The sequence below is a fragment of the Tetrao urogallus genome, assembly GCF_951394365.1.
Source record: "Tetrao urogallus genome assembly, chromosome: 7".
In the NCBI taxonomy this organism is placed as follows: domain Eukaryota; kingdom Metazoa; phylum Chordata; class Aves; order Galliformes; family Phasianidae; genus Tetrao; species Tetrao urogallus.
In genome coordinates, this window is record NC_136820.1 from 25,746,755 (window position 1) to 25,767,264 (window position 20,510).

The 20,510-nt window shown below is 36.3% G+C and overlaps 1 protein-coding gene across 1 annotated transcript in view; it reads right to left on the minus strand.

The window, feature by feature from the left end:
- Positions 1-5,276: 5,276 nt before the first annotated feature.
- Positions 5,277-20,510, minus strand: part of PHF14 (PHD finger protein 14) — a gene marked incomplete at both ends in the record, with an annotated part of 152,953 nt that continues 137,719 nt past the window's right edge. Inside the window, 1 exon segment of the mRNA XM_079538129.1 lies at positions 5,277-5,351. Coding sequence (XP_079394255.1) covers positions 5,277-5,351 — 75 coding nt within the window.

A 20,510-nucleotide genomic window follows, 5' to 3' on the forward strand; every position in this document is an offset into this window, starting at 1 on the left:
AATCAAGTTCTGTTGAAAGTACTGAGCTGATAGCTGGATTATAGGCATTATAGTTGCCTCATACTATCTGAATATATAAAGATATGAAAAATGTTAACTGTTAAAATATTTATGGAAAGATTTAATTAATTATTTAATAAAGTATGTTTCATAGCAATATGCTAAAAATAAAACATCCAGCGCTGAGTAAAGAAAAATCAGACATTTGTGAATGAAACAATGATCCTTAAAATAAATACTAGGTATTGAAACTGGACATATAATTCTAATAATTAAAAGAAAAACATCCCAAAGTCTTTCCTGTAACATAACTGTTATGATCTAGGATTTATAAATCCTTTTTCCTCAGCAGCTAATTAGTGTTTCATATTCCCCAAGGGTTTTAAGCACTAGCTAATGATTGTATCACGTAGCCTGTAAAATCTTCACAACAGACTGATGATTAAAGATTGAAGTTGTCTCTATATATTTTCCTTTCCAGATCACTGAAATTGGCTGGTTTTGAGTCAATTTACACTGCAGCCCCAATCACAAACTACCTCTAGTCAGCATTCCTATGGGCATCACCCCCCATATATAGAAATAAAAGCACTAACACTGATCAGGCAAAAGCTTTTCAAATCTCAGTAATAAGGAATTTGTATATAAGCCACAAATTACTATGCTTTATATACTGGTGCTTCTTCAAGCTTTTTTGTTCCATTATGAGAATGAGGTTGTTTCTCTGAAACCCTATCCACTTGCTCAGTTATATGGCAGAATGAAAACTGATTTCTATCAGTAGCTCTCTTTGAAAAGCTCATTTGGTACAAACAGTAAGATATTCACAGTAAAATCTGATGGTAATGTAATATTGTAAAAGGGATATACTTTATATTTCCAGAAGAAACCAGCTGAAGCATGCAGCAGATTGGTGACATTAATTGCTTTCAGCTGTAAATTCTTCTTTGTATAGCTTCTAACATGTGCTTTGCTAGGACGCTACAGACAACATTATCCTACCTGAAGAATATAGGTAGTGAAGTGCAATTGGCTTGTTACAATACAGTTCTCTTCTATCACAAGATGGCAGATATAGTACATAAACTTTCAATAATATACTGAAACTTAAAATTATTTAATTAATATGTACATGTTGTTCTCTACTCTTTTCACAACATGAACCACAAAAAAAATGTTCTCACTGTACCATTATTTGTGACTGCATTTGTGGTGTGCTACTAGTTCACTGTTACAGCTCTTTCAAAACTACATGGCTTGGCAAGAACAAAATTAATAAAAATTTCATCAGGCATAAAATGACTGCATTTTTGTTTAAAGTGCAGAATGGTAGCACAATATAGGTATGGTATAGCTTTTGCTTTTATTCAGCTATTTAGTATGCTGTAGGTATAAGTGAAAGACTTAAACCAAACATCAACACCGAACCCTTTAGACAGTAATGTGATGATAGCTGTGTTATTATGAGTTTAATGATATCTAGTGCACACAAGAATACATAGGTGTCATGCTGGGAAACCAATGATCTGGTTCTCATTTTGACTGCAGGCAAAGAATATCTCATCAAAGCTATAAATTTCATGAGTCTGTTCCCAAAATTAAAACCCGTAAGGAAATGGCTTTCATGGTTCAACAGTTTTAAAGGGTTGCTCTTACTTGGCTTTGTAACAAGGAAATTAATAGTTCTTCTAAAACAAATCAGAATTATGCCATAGTTGCATGCATTTTCATGCTGTTGCCTTCAGCATTTTACTTCCTTTTCCAGATAGCATCACTGTAGAATCCACATTGAATGCACTGTGGGGAAACATTTATAACTTGCTCTGATTTCACACTACAGTCTTAGATAGGTGAAAGAAGTTGTCTATTCATTGCTATGTAAAATTCGTTTTCTTTAGGTCATGTGAAATAGAGCCAGTTTCTAATCAATGTTCACTTTCCAGAGAGTAAAACCTATCTAGCCTAATGTCAGGGAGAGTTAGCTTCTGCAGCATGATGCAGAGCAACCAACCCAGCGGTAGAAGGCTTATGGGACTGCAATAAGTAAGAAGTAGTAAAGTGATACAATTTTATTTCAGTGTATTCTATTTTGCTTTAAAAATTCTCACTGCATAAACACTGATTCTCCTGAGAATGAATAATCATATTTAAATCATTTTCTTAGCATAGAAGTATGACAATGCTCTCTAATGAGCAGAAAACAAATATTGTGCTTGGATTAGCTCTTGCATATCACATTTCATGTCTGTAATGCACTGTGATCAGTTCTGTTCAGGAGAAAAACCATAAAAGAACACCACAAAACCAGTGTAGTAGTAGATTTCAATATTTCATTAACAAAATACCAATAATACTATGAATCCTCATTTTAACCAGTAGGAAGACACACATATAGTAGAAATAGATTTCTTTTTATGGAGTATCCTTATAACTGCACAACATTTAAGATTCTGTTATTTCAGATGAATAGCATCTGTGTCAAAAACAGCTTTGCTTTTGTAGCTAATGCCAAATGTGTAGCGTTTGGAATGAAAATCCTGCTTGTGTGACAAGAGCAATGGAGTATTATATTAAGGAAATACATTTTAAATACTAGCAACCTTCTGCATGTATATCCATGACACAACCTAACACACACTCTTACAAATTAGAAAGGTTGTTTTGCGTGTGACTGCCATGAGGTCCCACACCTCCTAGTGCTTGCCCTGGATCAGGGTGGGGCAGGCCTACCAGGAAGCTGAAAAGTCAGAAATCCTTTCCAAAAACAAAAATTGTAGTAATAAACAAATTTGCTCACGTCTGAGAGTGAAGTGGTTGTGTGTAATAGAACAAAACAGTGTTGGAGTCTCACAAAATCCCAGATAGGCAACTGGCATTCCACAGGAGAGAAAAAGCAAACATGGAGCAATGAATAAAAAACCAACAGCAATCCATCATGAACTGTACAAAAAGTGGTAAATTGGCTTTAATATGGGGAAAATGACAGTTTCTCCTCAAGCATGAAAAACGTGATTATCCCCTAAGCCACCCTAAAATAGCTATTACTGGGGTAAACGAGAAAACTGAGTTTCCCAACTGGGGACCATCATCACTGTCATTCTTGACAGGGATGGAATGGGAAAAAAATAGCTCTTAATCTAGACTCTCAGAGCAGCTTTTATTATTCAAGGACAACAGGGTAGGAGGAAGAATAAAATAAAATATTAAAGCTGGCTACTCGGGCAGAAGTACATATGTGTGTCAGTGTATGTTTACATTTAAGGAATGTACTGCTCCATATAAATGGCTGTAGTCAGTTTAATTAAAGCTGTGTAAACTTTTGCTCATCTCATCTCTCTAAGCCTTTGAACATATTCTGATATGCTTTAAGCTTCATTCTACAGGAGATAAGACTGCTTTCGGTGTCCAAGTTGGCTTCTTGACACAGCATGGACATACCTTTAATAAAAGGACATACCTTTAATAAAAAATATTCTGCACCGGCTTTTCAACTTAGTTCTTCTGAGGCACAATACCGACTGTCGTCATGTAGTAACAGTATGATTATGATAACAGTGCTGATTATTATTATTTTACAGTTGAAAACTCTGATTTTTGGCATTTTACAACTGTCTGAATTAAATAACTTAGCTTAAGGGGACAAATTTCTATTTATCAGCCTGAATGTAGACTTTTGGTGACATATGCTGGATTTTTGTAGAAGTATGATTTATGTGATTGCTCTTTCATGTAAAATCTTTAAGAATGTAGGAAAGATACAGTAATACTTCTTTTAAGCTCTTCAGCATTATACAACAAATGGAACTTTTCTCTATTTCTCAACATCTGTACTGTCTTTCTCATTCAGGTGTTTGAGGATCAAGTAATGTATTTTCATAAATATATTGAAAAGCAAGTATCTACCTTTTTCATCTTAACTTTCCATACAGTCTCAGGCTGCCATATAGCCTAGAGAAAACTGCTGCCATGAAATGAATAAAAATAGACCATTTTGCATGATTGAGACCATATTTGCTAATTTTGTATGATAATTTGGGTGGATAAACCCAAATTTGAAATTTTTTGAAGAGACTTATATAATTGAAGCTCATGAATCAGAAAAGAATTTATAAAAGATATTGCTTGAGCATAGGTATGTTCCTTTTAACTATAAAACTATAATTTACATAGAAGCAAGAAAATTGAAATTGATACTATTTCCAATCTGATTTACCAGTAAATATACAGAAACAACAGTAATAATATGGAAGACTGGGAAAAAGACATAAACATCTGCAGTAGAAGAAGATGCAATTCTCCTAGAGCAAGATAAAATTCCCTCAAGGGACTTGAGCAAATGCAGCTTCAATTCTGAAACGGAATAATATTCTTGTTCTCTTCATTGCAACAAGTGAAAGTATCAAGCTATAAACCTACATCTGAGTTTCTTGTGCTAACGTTCCCACTTAAGTAACCTATACAGAGTTAAAAGCAGAAGTAAATAAAAAAGATTTTTTTAGGAAGAATTCTTTTTTATTATTTTAGATTTTCAGTATTCGCTTAAGATCTGATGATGCAGGAAGAAGTTATTTTATGCTATTTAAATGCAAATATTGTTACAAAGGAATCAGAACTGTGTGGGATGGCCCAATCAAGACAAAAAACTGGCATTCATTAAAAGACAAAGATCATGTGAAGATGGAAAGGTTTTACATGGAGGAAAATGATGATACAATATGAAAAACTTTGAAATCATGGAAGGCATAAACATGTAAAACTAATTATATGTGAAAACACACTATAAACCACAAAATCTTTGCTTTCACCCAATCCCCAACAACACTTATTTTAACCACTGTTCAGAAGAAATTTCAGAATTTAAGAACATAACATACATCTCACTTTTCAGTATCAAAGCTCTTGCTCAGAAATACCAAAATGTGTCTGACTTATAACTATCCTTTAAGGATAACATTGCTTGGTAGAATTAAAAATAATAATAATAATAATAATAATGTACTGTTTGCTTACGAAGTGTTTTTAGTGATGAATAATCCATCAGCTTTCTACACCATGTTCAAAAAGCTTTTAGAATTCACTGGTCTGGTGCTCAGTTTTGATAATTCAGCTTTGAATATAATCACAAATATCACCAGGAGCTTCATAATTAATTTCCCAGTGTAGAATGAATTTAAATTTCAGTGACTTTATTGAGAATTTTGTTGTTAATTTTACAATGAGAAACTATAATCACTGTTACACAACTTGCAAATATTTAAAACAAGAACAGCAATCCCCTATTTTTTTGATTTTTTCTGTTCCAAATTCAGTTCCTGAGATGGATTTTCAGCCTCAGCTTCATTTTCATCTTCCTGTAAAAGAAAATGAAAACCCAAACATTAATCAATTTGCTGAAGTACACTTTTTATACTTATACATATGTATAGAGTTCTGCACATACTTTTGCCATCCTTCTCTTCACCAACAAATATAAAAATAAGCAAATAATATCATGTATTCAAGCATGTGTTTCTGCTCAATAGCTGAAATAAAAATAAAAACACTCAAAATTTAAATCAGGCTAATCATCTACATTCATAGTAGAAAAATAATTTAAGAAGTAAAAGTCTCAGTAATAGCCATGACCAATCTGCAGATTGGTTACATAAAAAAAAATTACTAAACCCTACACAGACAGTCTGCAGCAGACAGTACTTCACACCTTTCCTTTGTTCCTGACCAGAGGTTTCCACTAAATTATTTTCAAATGCAAGAACTTTCATCATTGTTCTAAAAATTACTTTTGAAAAGCATCTGCCATTGAAAAATGTTTCATTTTTTTGAGACCAGATACGTTTAGTTCACCCTTTGATAAAAGACAGTAAATTTCACTTCAGCGACACTTTATGTGCTGCAGCATCGTATTTTTGTCCCATCTAGCATATTTTCTTGACAGGTCTGCCAATTTTCCAATTACTTGTACCACCATATGTTATCTGAAGATCAGTCAGGTCTAAAATAGGAAACATGAGCATGTCAGGCAGCAGCATGCTTACAATATTCTACAGCTTCAACTCCAAGAGTTGGGCTCATAATTCATGATGGGTTTAGCTGGATCACACTGAAAAAATGAAGTGTGACATCATAAAGCCCATTTCCATAGGAACTCATATTGTTTTGTGTCCAGTACAAAACTGTGACTTCCAAAATATAAATTACAGAAGTCTGAGAAAATTGTTTCATAAGGCAACTTGCAACCCATCATCACATCAAGAACAGCCACAGCCACACATTCAAAGTATGTCCAGTTTTCTTGCATGTATTTTAATTCACAATACAGTACAGAGGATTTTCCTCACTTTGGAAACTTAAAGGAAAGAAAAGAAATAGATGTTTGGGAGTGAAAAAGTATTCTGATTGCTACAACACCACTCTTCAATAGTCAATATTTGAGAAAGAGAAATGTTAGGGATGTTGAATGGGACCCAGAAACCAAGGGTGTAGTTTCCTGCTTTAAATCAGCAACTTAATTTTTCTATGCAAATCTGCTTGCACCCTAGTCTTCCTTTCTCTGCATCAAAGCGTTTTATAATAATAATTATAATGAAGATTCAGAGATACAAAACATATAGGAAGATCACATGAACATCACAAAATAGAATAGGACCAGAAAATCTTATTAAAAAACATTGTCTAATAATATGTTACACAATATTAGAGTAAAATTGAATAGCTCATTGTTCTGTTAAAGAAGGATATACTCCAACTCATTTTAGTTCCAAATCTTCTTCCCTTCCAGGATAGAATAGGCACTGAGAAATATTTTTATGACTGACTACTAAAGGCTAAGTGCTTTTTTCTTGACTTCCTGGATTACCATCTTTTCCATTATCTTTAAAACATATAGTGACCTCTGTTTTTCTATTTTGGGTGTGAAAACATGTCTGTGCACATGTGTGAAACCTAAGGTTATTGATTTGTTGAAATTACCAGTGTAGCATATATTCAAGAGAGCATGATGTATATAGTACACCCATGGAAACAACTAAGCAGCAATGTGTAGCTAAGCTCAGATGCCTGCTTACACCAAATACAGAATACAGCAAATGTTGAATAAAAAAGCAGAAAAAGAACAGAAAAACAGCAAGGTTCCTTCAAGTCAGGCTTGTTAATAAAGGAACAGCAAGTCTGTATGTTTCCGAAGGTCATTACCTATAGAAGTTGTATTTCTGCTGACCTCAGTGCCAACCAATTCACCTCTCTAGCATATAACCTGCTGTTATTCCAGTATCCGTGTCCTCCTCCTTCGTACAGGCAATGTAAACCCCACATGGTAATTCTTTCCCAGTGTTTAGGGGTTCCAGTCATAAAGGAAGCATGCAGAAATTTCAGGCTACAGAGAAAAGGACCTGTGCCTTTTCTTCACTACAGGAGGGCAAAGGGATATGAGGCTGAATATTGACTTCCTGGGCCTACTTATTGGGTTTTATCCATTGAAAAAGATTTTATAATAGAAACTAGCTTTGCGTAGACTTGAAATGTTTTAATTTTCTGCTCATAAGGTCATGCTTGCTATCTGGCAGATTTCCTAGTTTACAGTAGCAGCTGCGGTGTGCAGTGTTTTATAAGCAGAAATGATGGCTGACTGGTTAAAGGAAGTCTAGGATTTGCTCTGCTTGAATACTAAAGAAAGAAGCATCTGCTTTGGGTTATTTTGCAGTATCAGTGTTCTTTCTTTTGTTCATTTTCTGCTGCTTCAACCAGGTAAAATGTATTCAAACAAGTAGATGAGTATAAATTGGATTTATGTGGGCAGACTTCTACATGCAAGTCATCAAGGGCCCTGTCTGTTATCTTGTTTTTTGTTATTTTGACACTTTCTGAAAAAAGAAAGCTACAAAAGCTTTCTGCATGCTTCGCATTGGATATCTTAGCTTTTTGTAGAGGCACTTTTACCCCATCTCCATTTTCCAGGAACAGAAAGCATCACATATTATTTTGAAATGGAAATCAGAGCTTAGAATCTCCAAAGATGGGTAATTTGTGCAAAATGAAAGATGGCTCCTCTTTCTTACAGTATGCATTAACAAAGGGAGAAAATATTTTCTTTGGTATATGAATCTTCATCCAGATCAGTTCCCTGAGCTGTAAATTACCACATGAACAACGCGGACAAAAGAGACTTGTTGGGGGACATTGGAAATTATGAGTTAATAATTCTCACACCCATTCTGCTTTCTGCAGAAAAAAGTGATGGTGGTGGACTGAAAACCACCAACTCGCTCATTACTAAAAATTATCAGAAGATTTTGAGACATGATCTCCTATGACATACAAGAAAAGCAACATCACTGCCCGTAGTAAACTTGGGAAGAATTTGCACGGGCAATATAGAGTGTATACACTGACCATACTTCAAGGTGCGAAGTCTCACTGTTCCTTCAGTTTGCTGACAATGCAAAATTTCTAAGTAATTTTTATTCTTTTTGTTAATTTTAATTCTTTTTGTTAAGTCGAGGAATCCCAATTATTGCATATATAATGCTAAATTGAAGTTACTAGTGTCATTAAAAAATGTTTGAGTTTTCAGCTAACTAACCTATGTAGCCAAATTATAAAGATATGGTGGCTGACTGAAGATTAAACATACTTAATATATTTGTTTTACTAATTACCACTTACCATTATAAAGCTTTAAATTCTGAAGGAATATGAAGAAAAACCTTTATTTTTGTTGTAAATTAAAAATAATTGGTGATAGCAGTGTGTAAAGTTGCTATTACTGGTTTATGTATTACTAAATATGCAGATGAAATATTGAACTCCAGTTTCTGTTCCACAAAATTCAGTTTACATTTTTCCTGTTAGTATATCACACCTCTATTTTACGTTATTATTTACTTTGCTTCAACCTATGACTCTACTGACTAGTGCTTTCTGCCCTTAGAATCCTGAAACAGAACAGTTCTTTTGTTGTTAAGATGTTAAACCATCAAAGTAGATTTTGCTAGCAGATGTCACAAATCAAACTCCTCTCTGTATCTTTTCTGACTACAGCCAACTGTCAATTCAAACATTAAGTGGATTTTGAATACACTCACACAAAGTATACACCAACACAGATCTGGAGATTTGTAAGAGGAGTAAAAAGAAGTGAATCCCTCAAGATAGTATTATTGAGACTATCACTACTCTCACTGAAAAAGTGAATTCAAGAGCCAAAGAATATTTTCATGTTGAAATGCGTTAAGATTACTAGTCTGGAATTGTTCTTTCAGGTTTACAAAAATAACAGTAACAAGGAGAAGAACTAATGGCTTTAAAAAGCACAGTTAAACTCAGCATTCTAAATGAAACACCAGTTTAGAAGCTTTCAAGTCATTGCTGCTGGACATCTCATGAGAGAAGACCTTCCATATCAAGATTTCTAAATGGTTTTTACCAGGGTGGAAACAAGATCCTTTGGATGTCCTACAGATGATTTCAAATGCCCTGTGAGCATCTGTTGGCTCATGCTACTTACACCTGGTAACTGAGCATTAGTGGGTCACAGAACCAGAACAAAGCCAAGAATTTTAAACAGAGAGCCCACAGTTTGCTACCTAAATAAACATTTTGAATTATCAGAGTATTGAGCATTCAGTATCTCTGCTAAAGTTAATTGGAATATTTTGAAATTTAGATGTGTTTAGGTGGCAAAAACTAGAGGGGCGCAACTGACATTTATGTTCCAATTTCTGAAAATTTTGATTTGACAGTTGAGAGAGTACAATTTTGTTGTATTAATTCATTCCCTTGGTAAGCATGTTTAAGGTCAACTACAAATGATGCTCCAACCAAAGAACAAGAAATCCCACTTGGAAAGTTATTTTTATAGTAATTATTCCTGAATATTCCCATGTAGACAAATCTTGACATAAAAACAAACAACTCCTCCCTCCTAGAAATAGGGTCTTGAGTATCCCTTTCTTTTCTTTTTCTCCCTTCCATCCAACTTTATCTGAAACATCTGAGAATTTCTTTTTATTTCATTAGTTACTTACTGGAAGATAACAGTGAATGAGACAGTTCTTAACTCTACAGGAAATCTGACACTATTCTGTACACAGAACAGATCACACAACAATTCATTGTGCTGGGAAATGCACAGTTTCACAGATCTGTGCATTACATCACACCTACAATTTCTAAAGTTCTACTATGAAAGGTATATTTAATGAAGTTGCTGTTTTTGTCGTGTGCGAAGTTTAAGCTGTGTTATAAATTTAATGAATGCAGTATGACGTAAACAAACATCTGAATAAGTTAGAAAATGACCAGTATAAAAAGTATGCTACTACATCAAGAAATGACTGAGGAGTTCTCCATGCTACCTCATAAATTAGAAATACCATCTCAAAAACACTCACAATCAAATTCAGACACTACTACTTTTCATATTAACTTAACCCAGACAAGCTGTAACATGTCCAATATATTAAGCTTCAGTGAGGATGTGCAGTTGGTAACAAGAAACATCAAGTACTTCAAACTCTAAAAATGAAGTCTTGAAACATCTGTCAGCAAATAATGACTAGAAAAAGAGTTTGTTGTGTACTCAAGCATAATGAAAATAATTATCTCCAGAAGAACAAAGAATGTTCTTCAGTGGGAACATGATCAGAAGACCTGTGAGACTCTCTATATTGGCAATTCTTCAAAATTGCAGTCTGTACAACCTTGTTTGGTCGCATCACAAACCTCATGCAAGTTCCAAATTGCCTCAGTGCCTGAGACACCACCAGGAAGGTCCCTGCTGCCAGCAGAAAGAAAACTAGACTCTTCTCAGGGAAGCAGTTTTGCCCACTCAGGTAGGTGGAAAGCAATCAGCCTAAATACTTGCTAACTATCACTCTAAATATTGGCTAATTCATAAATACAAGAAAAATCACTATGTACAATCAAAATGTGACAGTTCATAGATACTGCTGGTTGTATCTCATTGAGAGGATGTTTGCATACTAGCATTTTTAAACCCTCAGCCCGGACAGGAGGTATTTCATCACCTACCTCACAGATTCTAGCAAGCAAAACACTAACTGGAAATAGGTAAAAATTCTTAACTCCTAAAATACGTCAGGAAAAAGGGACTTTAGAAACTAGGACAGCTGTTCTTTGTGTAAGTTAAGCTCTTGCTTTCCAATGCAATAGGCTGAACTTGGAGGAAAAAAGAGTTTGCGGGACTATAAACTGAGTCTTAAGTCAGCCTCTGTGTTAAATCAGAAAAAAGCGAGCAACCAACACTAAATCAGAAGTTATTTTTCTTCCAAAGCCCCGTGCACTGTGCTTCAAACATATTGCTGACAAGCCTTACAAAGAAGAGTGGTGCAAAAATATGGAGTACAACTGGAGCAGTTCTTTACAAAAGGATATTAAGAGCAAATATAAATTTCTCATGGTGGATGACAGTTTTCTGTCACTGCAGCCCTGCAGTGATAAGGCAGCTGTTTGTTTCCCAGGAAAAGGAGACCCTTGCTGCATGGATCATTTTCATACTGACAGCCTCGACAAGTTTGACATTTGCTTCGTGAAGTATTCTGAAGCAGCCATCAAGAAAACGCACCCTGTGGGAACACTGGCAAGTTGACAGTCGTACCTTTTAATGTGCCATCTCCATTAATTGTTACTGCTAAACCCCACCAAGTTCCTATAACGAAATCTCTGCTGATCTGCTAACATTAAAAAACCGAGGCTACCAACGAGCTAAGCATTATAATGTAAGTAAACATGACATCAATAAACTGGAAGCAATTCCCCATCCCGTTTTGTTGTAAATACAGCGACTGGAACTGCGCGGGGAGGGGGAGGGAGGGAGCGGGGAGGGGAGTTGGGGCGGGGTGGTCCTTTCACGAAGTAGTGCAGGGCTCTGCACTCTAGGTGGCAATGCAAGACCAAGAGAACCACTCTGACACTCCAACACTCAGCTTCCCTTCAGAAGATGCAAGCAGCTGCATGCTTATCACAGCCTCTTCCCTTTAACTTGTACTGGTACAAGAACTTGAAGGCTTTTGGAAATGGTTGTCACTGTTTTGTATTTTCTATTTCCTTGTTTCTAATTCTGATTATACAGAAAAATGTACCACCGCAAGAGTCCTTACAGCAGAATTGCATTTAACATTTAGCACAGAAGTGGAATTTTATGCCAAATTTCCAGTCCTCCATCTGTTTCCCTCCCTTTTAGGAGGCAACCATTCCACTGAGTGGCCCTTTTGGCCGCCTGCCACTCCAGTTGGGATGCTCTTGAGGGCAGGTGGTGCTTGAAACCAAACCATTGTTTGACAAGTTCAGCTGGCTCTCCTTGAAGAAAGTACAGGAAAATGTCTCCTTTTTAAACAAATTGAGTCTTTAAAGATTTCCGTTTATGTGCTTTACAGTGTATCTACAAAAGCTAAATATTACAAGCCTGAAATATCAACAATGAAATAGCTGGAAAGCTACTTCAAGGAGATTGACTGTACTGTGTCTGTACCTGAAAGGACAGGTTTCCTTAATCTCCGCTCCTGTCTCAGGATGCATGCTCGTCTCTTATTCCTGTCTGACCTCATTGTGATTAAGATCCTTTCTAAGGCAGATTTGCTGCTCAATTATACCACTTACATCTGTGCATAAATAAACATACATACGGTAATCACAATAACATTTTCATAATGTAATCGTTATTTTCATGAATTATGAATTTAAAAGTTCCACTGTATATATACACTCGCAATATGACTACAGAAAATTCCATGCCTGTTATAATCAAATCAGGATTATTTTCAATATTTACCATACAGTGTATATTTACCAAATTATAGGAAGCAAAACTTTTTGATGCTGAGAAATAAAATAGCATTTTCTTAGAACAACATGAGAACTCAGCAATGAGAAATGAGCAGTTCTTTTATACATTTTTATTTCTAAGTGTAGTGCAATAATAAGCAAAGAAATAAATGTGGCTGGTTTTTTTGTTTGGTTTGGTTTGGCTTTGTGGTTTTGTTTTTTTGTTTTTGTTTTTGTTTTTGCTGTTCAATTGTTATGCTCTACATGTGAATTACTGACAGATATTTGAAGATTTTTTCCCATGCTTTGACTATTTTTTCACAAATAAGTTTGGGTGCACACAGCCTTTGATAAAGGGTTCTGAACATTATTTGTTTCCAAAGTGATATAAAGCATATAACAGAAAACTAGGCACACATGACTTCCACAAAAATGCTTCTTCAAACTACAGCCTAGAGTCAAATATACCACACTAAACATCCATGATGTACATGGTTTGCAGAGAAATGTTGTGCAAAAGAAATACATTTATCTCAATAACAAAGAAAATCTTGACCTTAATGAAAATGTTTTAGGAAAGATGAGTGCACTGCATGCTTCTGATCAAAATTAATTAGAGTTTTAATGTTTTACATTTTCACCATAATTCTTTAAATGGTGCATTTATTTCATAGTAATAAACACTCGGTTCATTAAGTAAAGTTCAAAATCTGTGTTACTCGCTACATTTAACAACCTTTGGCCCTCTTTTTCAGTCTTTCTTGATTCAAATTTCCAAAGCATTGAATAAGCAATTGAGGAACACAAATTTCATGACTCTGCAAATTTAGGATTCTTATTTCATCTATGACAAAAGGCAATTAATCTACCATTCTATTCTGAATTCTAACTTTAGCAAGCATGACAGATACTGAAATGAACTTACAGGAAATGCTTAATTAAATTACTGTAAAAAGCACAACAAAAGTTTTTTTTCCTAATGACTAAAGGAAATTCATTTTTAAAAGTGTGCTGCAGTATTATAAATTGGGAATTCATGAAAACATTTCTATAATGTGATAACTAACAATTCAGAAACCTTTCTCTTTTTTATTTTATATTTCATCAGAGCGCTTCACCTGAACACACTCGTGGTATTTTGTTCAGGCTCAAGGCACAAAAGATGGATCTTTCAGTGGAGTTAATACGATAATACGGTCAATTGGACAACAGAGCAAATACCTGTATCTTAGTCATCCATTTTACAAAAAGCACTTTAAAAAAACGTTGTGAAAATGTCTTTGTATTTGTTATAATGACTACTTTTAATGACATTAAATTACCAGTAATAAATTATAGAAATGGAAAAAGCTTTGTAAGTAGACAGAAGGATTAGCTATGGCAACAAATAATACCTACACTACTGACAAAGAAATCAGACCTGGAAGAGAATTTTTACTTTTTAGTTTTTAAACACAATTCCTTTTCATAGGTCCCCCAAAAACAAAGGGACATTCAAACCTCTAATTACATGAACACATCATGCCAGTTATGTTAATTACTTACAGTTTTATCACAGAATCATACAGAATGGCCAGGGTTGGAAAAGACCTCAAGGATCATGAATCTCCAATCCCCCTGTCACATGCAGGGCCACCAACCTCCCCATTTAATACTAGACCAGGCTGCGCAGGGCCCCATCCAATCTGGCCTTGAACACCTCCAGAGATGGGGCATCTACAATCCTTCTGGTCTTCGTAGAGGAGGTGCTCCAGTCCCCTGATCATCTTCGTGGCCCAACTCTGGACCCTCTCCAACAGCTCCCTGTCTTTTTTGTACAGGGGGCTCCACGCTTGGACACAGTACTCCAGATGGGACTCACAAGAGCAGAGTAGAGGGGGACAATCACCTCCCTGTCCCTGCTGGCCACCCCTCTTTTGATGGAGCCCAGGATACCATTTGCCTTCCGAGACACATGGGCACACATGTTGGCTTAACATGCTGGCTCATGTTAAGCTTCTCATCTATCAAGACCCCCAGGTCCTTCTCCGCAGGGCCCTCAAGGACCACTCCTTCCAGTCTGTATGAATGCCTGGGATTCCTCTGGCCCAAGTACAAAACTCTGCACTTTGCCATGTTGAACCTCATCAGGTTCACCCGGGCCCACCTTTCCAGCTTGTCGAGGTCCCTCTGAATGGCATCCCCTCCTTCTACCGTGTCAACCACACCACTCAGCTTGGTGTCATCAGCAAACTTGCTAAAGGTGCACTCGATTCCGTCATCGATGTTGATTGATAAAGATGTTAAAGAGCACCGGTCCCAAGACAGACCCCTGGGGGACGCCACTTGTTACCGGCTTCCACCTGGACATAGAGCCATTGATGGCCACCCTCTGTCTTCACCCTTTCAACCAGTTTCTTATCCATCAAGTGGTCCACCCACCAAATCCACATCCCTCCAATTTGGAGATAAAGATGTGGTGGGGGATCATGTCAAAGGCCTTGCTCAAGTCCAGGTAAATGACATCAGTTGCCTTTCCCTTGCCCACCAATGCTGTCACTCCATCATAAAGGTCACCAGATTGGTCAAGCATGACCTTCCTCTGGTGAAGCCATGCTGGCTGTCTCAGATCACACGCCCTATCCTCATGTGTTTAAGCATATCATCCAGGAGGATCTGTTCCATGATCTTCCCAGGCACAGAGGTGAGACTCACTGGCCTGTAGTTCCCGGGGTCCTCCTTGCTCCCTTTCTTGTAAACGGGAGTGACGTGACCCTTCCTCCAGTCATCCGGGACCTCACCTGACAGCCATGACTTTTCAAATATGATGGAGAGCGGCTCAGCAACCACCTCAGCCAGCTCCTTCAGAACACTGGAATGCGTGCCATACAGCCCCATAGACTTGTACACATTCAGGCTCATGAGGTGGTCTGGACCTGCTCTGTCCTCACAGCGGGGGGAAATTTACCACCCCGGTCCCCACCTAGAGGTTTAGGGATGCATGGCTCAGGGACGTGAGAAATACTGGAATCCTGGCCGCCAGTGAAGACCAAGGCAAAGAACTCATTCAGTACCTCAGCCTTCTCTTCATCCATTGAAGTCGGTTCTTCTTTTGCATTTACCAAAGGAGGTACACTCAGTTTGGCCTGTCTCTTCCGGCTAATGTACCTGTAGAAAATCTTCCGGTTGTTTTTCATGTCCCTCGCCAAGTTCAGTTCTGCCTGTACCTTGGCTTTCCTGATTCAACATCTGCAAGTCTGGACGGCATCCCTGCATTCTTCCCAGGTGACACACCCTTGTTTCCAGAGCTTGTACGCACCTTTCTTTGCCCTCAGCATGCCCAGCAGGTCCTTACCAAGCCACGCCAGCTTTCCACCTCCTCTGCCTGCTTTCTTATTCAGATGGACAGAGAGTTCTTGTGCTCTCAGGAAGGCATCCTTGAAGAGCAAACACTTTAATAGATTACCAGTATTACATTATTTATTTATTTATTGTGTATTGTTCACACAACAGTCTTTAGATTTATAGTCAAATAACTCGACAGAAAAAATTCTGCATGACAAAAGCAGAAATTCTGCTTCTTTTTACTGTTGTTATGGCCTCTACACATACGGTGCTTAGTAAAAAGGAATTGCACGTTCTACCACAATATCAATAAAAGGATTAAATTCAGAATTTAACAATTATAATAAGATAATTTTTTCAATGATTTCAACATCCAATAAATATAATCCCACAAAGAGCACTCTAGTCCAGGATCAGATGTACAGAGATGTACATTCATTCTTTTAATTACACAGTAACACTCAAACATTTATGCTATGGACCTTACATCAAATAGGACAAGATCTATGGTTCAGAAATTGGGATTCAGTTTGCTTGACAGTAAAGACAGATTTGTAAATTTGTTGTTATATTTTGACTTTATTTCTGTATTTAAGGTAGCACTTACTGTTCTGATCCTGTAATTATGCATATATATTCCTGTTTCATACAGAGGAGCATTGTTTATTACCAATACACCATTGTGAGGTGTATTGGTAATAAACATATAGCAAAAGTTGAATCAAAACTGTAACATAATAAACTGATGTTTCAATAGTTTCAAGCTGATCAGGTTCTAAATGAAAAATTAATGTATTATGTTTAACAGTAGAATGAAATCTCTTCAAACTCCACTTTGCATTTCGAGGTGGGGTTTGGCACTGGCTCTGGTGCAATGGAACTGACTTTCCCCACAGCAGACCATACAGTGATCTGCTTTGCATATGTAGCTAGAGCAGTACTAATATTATGGCTGCTGCTGAGCAGTGCTGGCACCAAGGCTGGTTCTTCAATCCAAGCCATTAGGCGTTGGGAGTCAGCCTGGGGGTGGGCAAGAGCTGAAGAGGTCACATAATAACAGCAGCTGATCCAAGCTGACCAGAGGGATATTCCTTGTTATATGGAGTCATGCTCTGAAATAAAAGCTGGGATAGGGAAAAAGGGATGTGAAGGAGAAGAGGGGGAGCTCTCATTATGAAAGCATTGGTCTTCCCCAGCAATTGAGGTCCTGTTTCTCAAGAAGTAGCTAAACATTGTTTGCTGATGGGAAGTAGAGAATAATTGTTTTCTTCTTTTGCTTCTATGATAACTTTGTTGTCATTGTTGTTTTCTTTTCCCTAAATTCAACTGTCCTTATCTTGATTCTGAGTTCTCCTTTTTTCATCACATTTTCTCCCCATTCTTCCAAGGAGGAGGAATGGGAGAGCAGTGTGGTAAGGCTGAGTTGTCCATCGGTTGTTAAACCACCAATGGTTCTAAAGCCAAATGATATTTAATTCAGTGGATACACTGAGGGATTTTTTGGTGATTTGTCATGATAATAATGATGTTTCACTGCACTTTTCTGAAGCTATAATCTGATGAAACTCTTCCTACTGGAAGTAATGCAATGTCCAAGCATTTAAAGTAATACCATAATCAAAATGAAACTTGAAAAATCTGCTCTGAAAAATCTGCCTCCAAACATCCTCTGAAATCCTTCCAAAACCTTTCCTCTAATGATATTTATATATTTTGAAGGCAAAAAATAGAAAAGAAAAAAAAAAAAAAAAAAAAAAAAAAACCAAAACAAAACAAAAAACCAACAACAAAAAACAAACAAACAAACAAACAAACAAAGCCTAGTTGCTTTTCAGGAGTTTAGAATTAAATTAACTGACAGATCTTATTACTGTTGTCTGGGCAATCACTATAAAAAGGATCCCTTACTGGTTAATGGTACATTTTCTTCTGATAGATCTAGTATTGTTTTGTTCACTACATCAGAGCCCTCTTGACAACAGTTTGCTTCCCCATCTCTTCCTGCTCTCCACCACACCAGAAGTAACTCTGTTAGAAGACTAGGAGAAAAAATATTTTGTTGTAATATAATTACTGAAAAGCTATATTCTAAAAGATTCTCAAAACTAGGATAGTTTGGCTATAAGTAATTAGTGTTTTGTGTATTTATGGTAAAAGTGCTCACTACAGAGCTAACATGCTCACATTACAAATCATTATTTATCTATATTTCCTTAATAAATTGAAGCCACAATATAATTTGTTGAAACTGCTGAAGCATACTAAACTTCACTCCTCAGAAGACTATTCATTCAGGAAATGGTGTTTTCTTTCTTTTTTTTTTTTTTTTCCCCCATTCTGCTATTATGTTGTATCATGGTGCTTCCAAGACGTAATATTCTTCTCAACATTAAGAGCCCCAACATGCAAATACATACACATGCATCATTACATTCAAGTCATCTGATCATTGAACTGAACAATACTATTTACTGGAGTTATGTATGAAATATACTGTAGAACAAGGCCTCTATGAATGGAATACTGAATTTAAATAGACAAAGCAAGCATTTAAATTATGAGTATTTAAGAAGAATAAGAGGCTATTTTAAGATGACTGTTTTATCCTGAAGTCCTAGTGCTTTCAGTCCGCTGTCTCTCAAAGGTGTTCACCCAATGCTCAGCAGTTACTGTTCTGTTCATTGTGCAATAGCTGCTCTCATAATAATGCTGTACCTAAAGGTATTACCTATAGGATGTATGTAGAAAATACTTACATATTTGTTCATTTTACTTGCAAGTACAGAATAGGTAGTAGAAAATAAAAAAAAAAACAGGCTCATGCTCTCCTGTAGCAAATATTACCTAGCAATTGATACAATTTCTTTTGCATGCTTTGTCTTAACTCGACGTACCCTAGGTAATGTAAAATCTTGAAACTCCAAAAGCTAGTAGCACCATTTAAACCAGCACTTAAATTTAGAAACAGATATGTAACTGTACTACCTACTACCTAAGAAAATACAGTAAGTGCTGTCTATTTTGTCAATTTTGATAGACAACAAATCAAGGATCTTGTTCTTCCTCTATTAATTGATATTTCCCTTTGTCAGAACTTTCACTAATGTCAGTTGTATTCACTGGAACTGAACTGAAGTATCTTTAATTCATTTAATTTCAATGAAATCTTTCAAGAGAGAGGTTCTCTAAAAGGAAAACCTGAGAAGTGTTGTTACCTGTTGCTTTCCTTGTGCTTTCAAAACCCTTAAACTGATCATAGGGTCAGAGAATGGCTACAGTTGAAAGGTACCCTACCTCTTTCCAATATTTTGCAGTTTACTTTGATGAAGTGTAATATGTTGGCATAGTTTTAACATCAATTAATAATCTAAGTCATGCACATATTGTACAAACACATCTGGACAGTCTGATCTTGTACAGTCTAGAATCACTTATGAAAGAAAGAAGGATAAGAAATAAAACATCACAGAAGCTAAGTGAATCAGGATAATGGGAATGTATCTCACATTATTATTATTATTATTTTTTTTTGCTGAGTATGGGTGACACATTTTGAGTGATAGAGACATCGCCAAAATGTGAGCTACTACATAATTTTAAATTTCCTTATAAAATAACTAACTGTACATAACAGACATACAAAATCTGTTAGTTCTTGCAGGTGTCTTAGGAAAATAGCACTGGGACTTGAGGAGTAAGTCAGTGGAGCTGCTCTTTTGTGCAGAGAACCATGTTCAGATCAAGGTACGAAATCCCTATGTGAAGCTGAGAAAACTGTATGGTTAGCTGGAAGATGTCACTGGAGGGGGAGGAGGAAATGGGAGAGAGTTACATAATAGGATTTATAATCTATGGGCGTGTCACTAACAGAAACTGAGATAAAGTATGCGTCTACAGTAAAGCAAGGACTGAGATTCAGATGAGGACATCTTCAGCTACAAGCTAAACTCTAATATTTGTCATCCTACTCTATCATCTCTTTGGCCTAGGAGGGAGGAGGAGGCATGGAAACTGAGCTCGCTGCTACATTAAAGAACCTACTAGTAAAATGTGAATAATAATGCTTCCCATGTCAGAATGGAGTCTTATGCGTGAAAAGATTTATGTAAATGCTAAGTGCTGTCATTGTCATTACATTTAGAAAGTACAGAAGGCTTTAAAAGCATTAACTTTTCTACTGCAGAACATCATATGTTCTTTTTGAAACCAGGATAGAAAATGTAAAACGAGTATACTTATTGCAAGAAATTGTCTGGTTCTAAATTCTGATGCTTATTTTTTATCTCCAGGAAAGTAAACAACCACTAATAGCACAAATTTTATGATACAAGACTCAGTAGAATATGCAGCATGCTATAAAGTATATGAAAAGCTACTCTACTTCTCATAAACTTGTTTTTGACCAG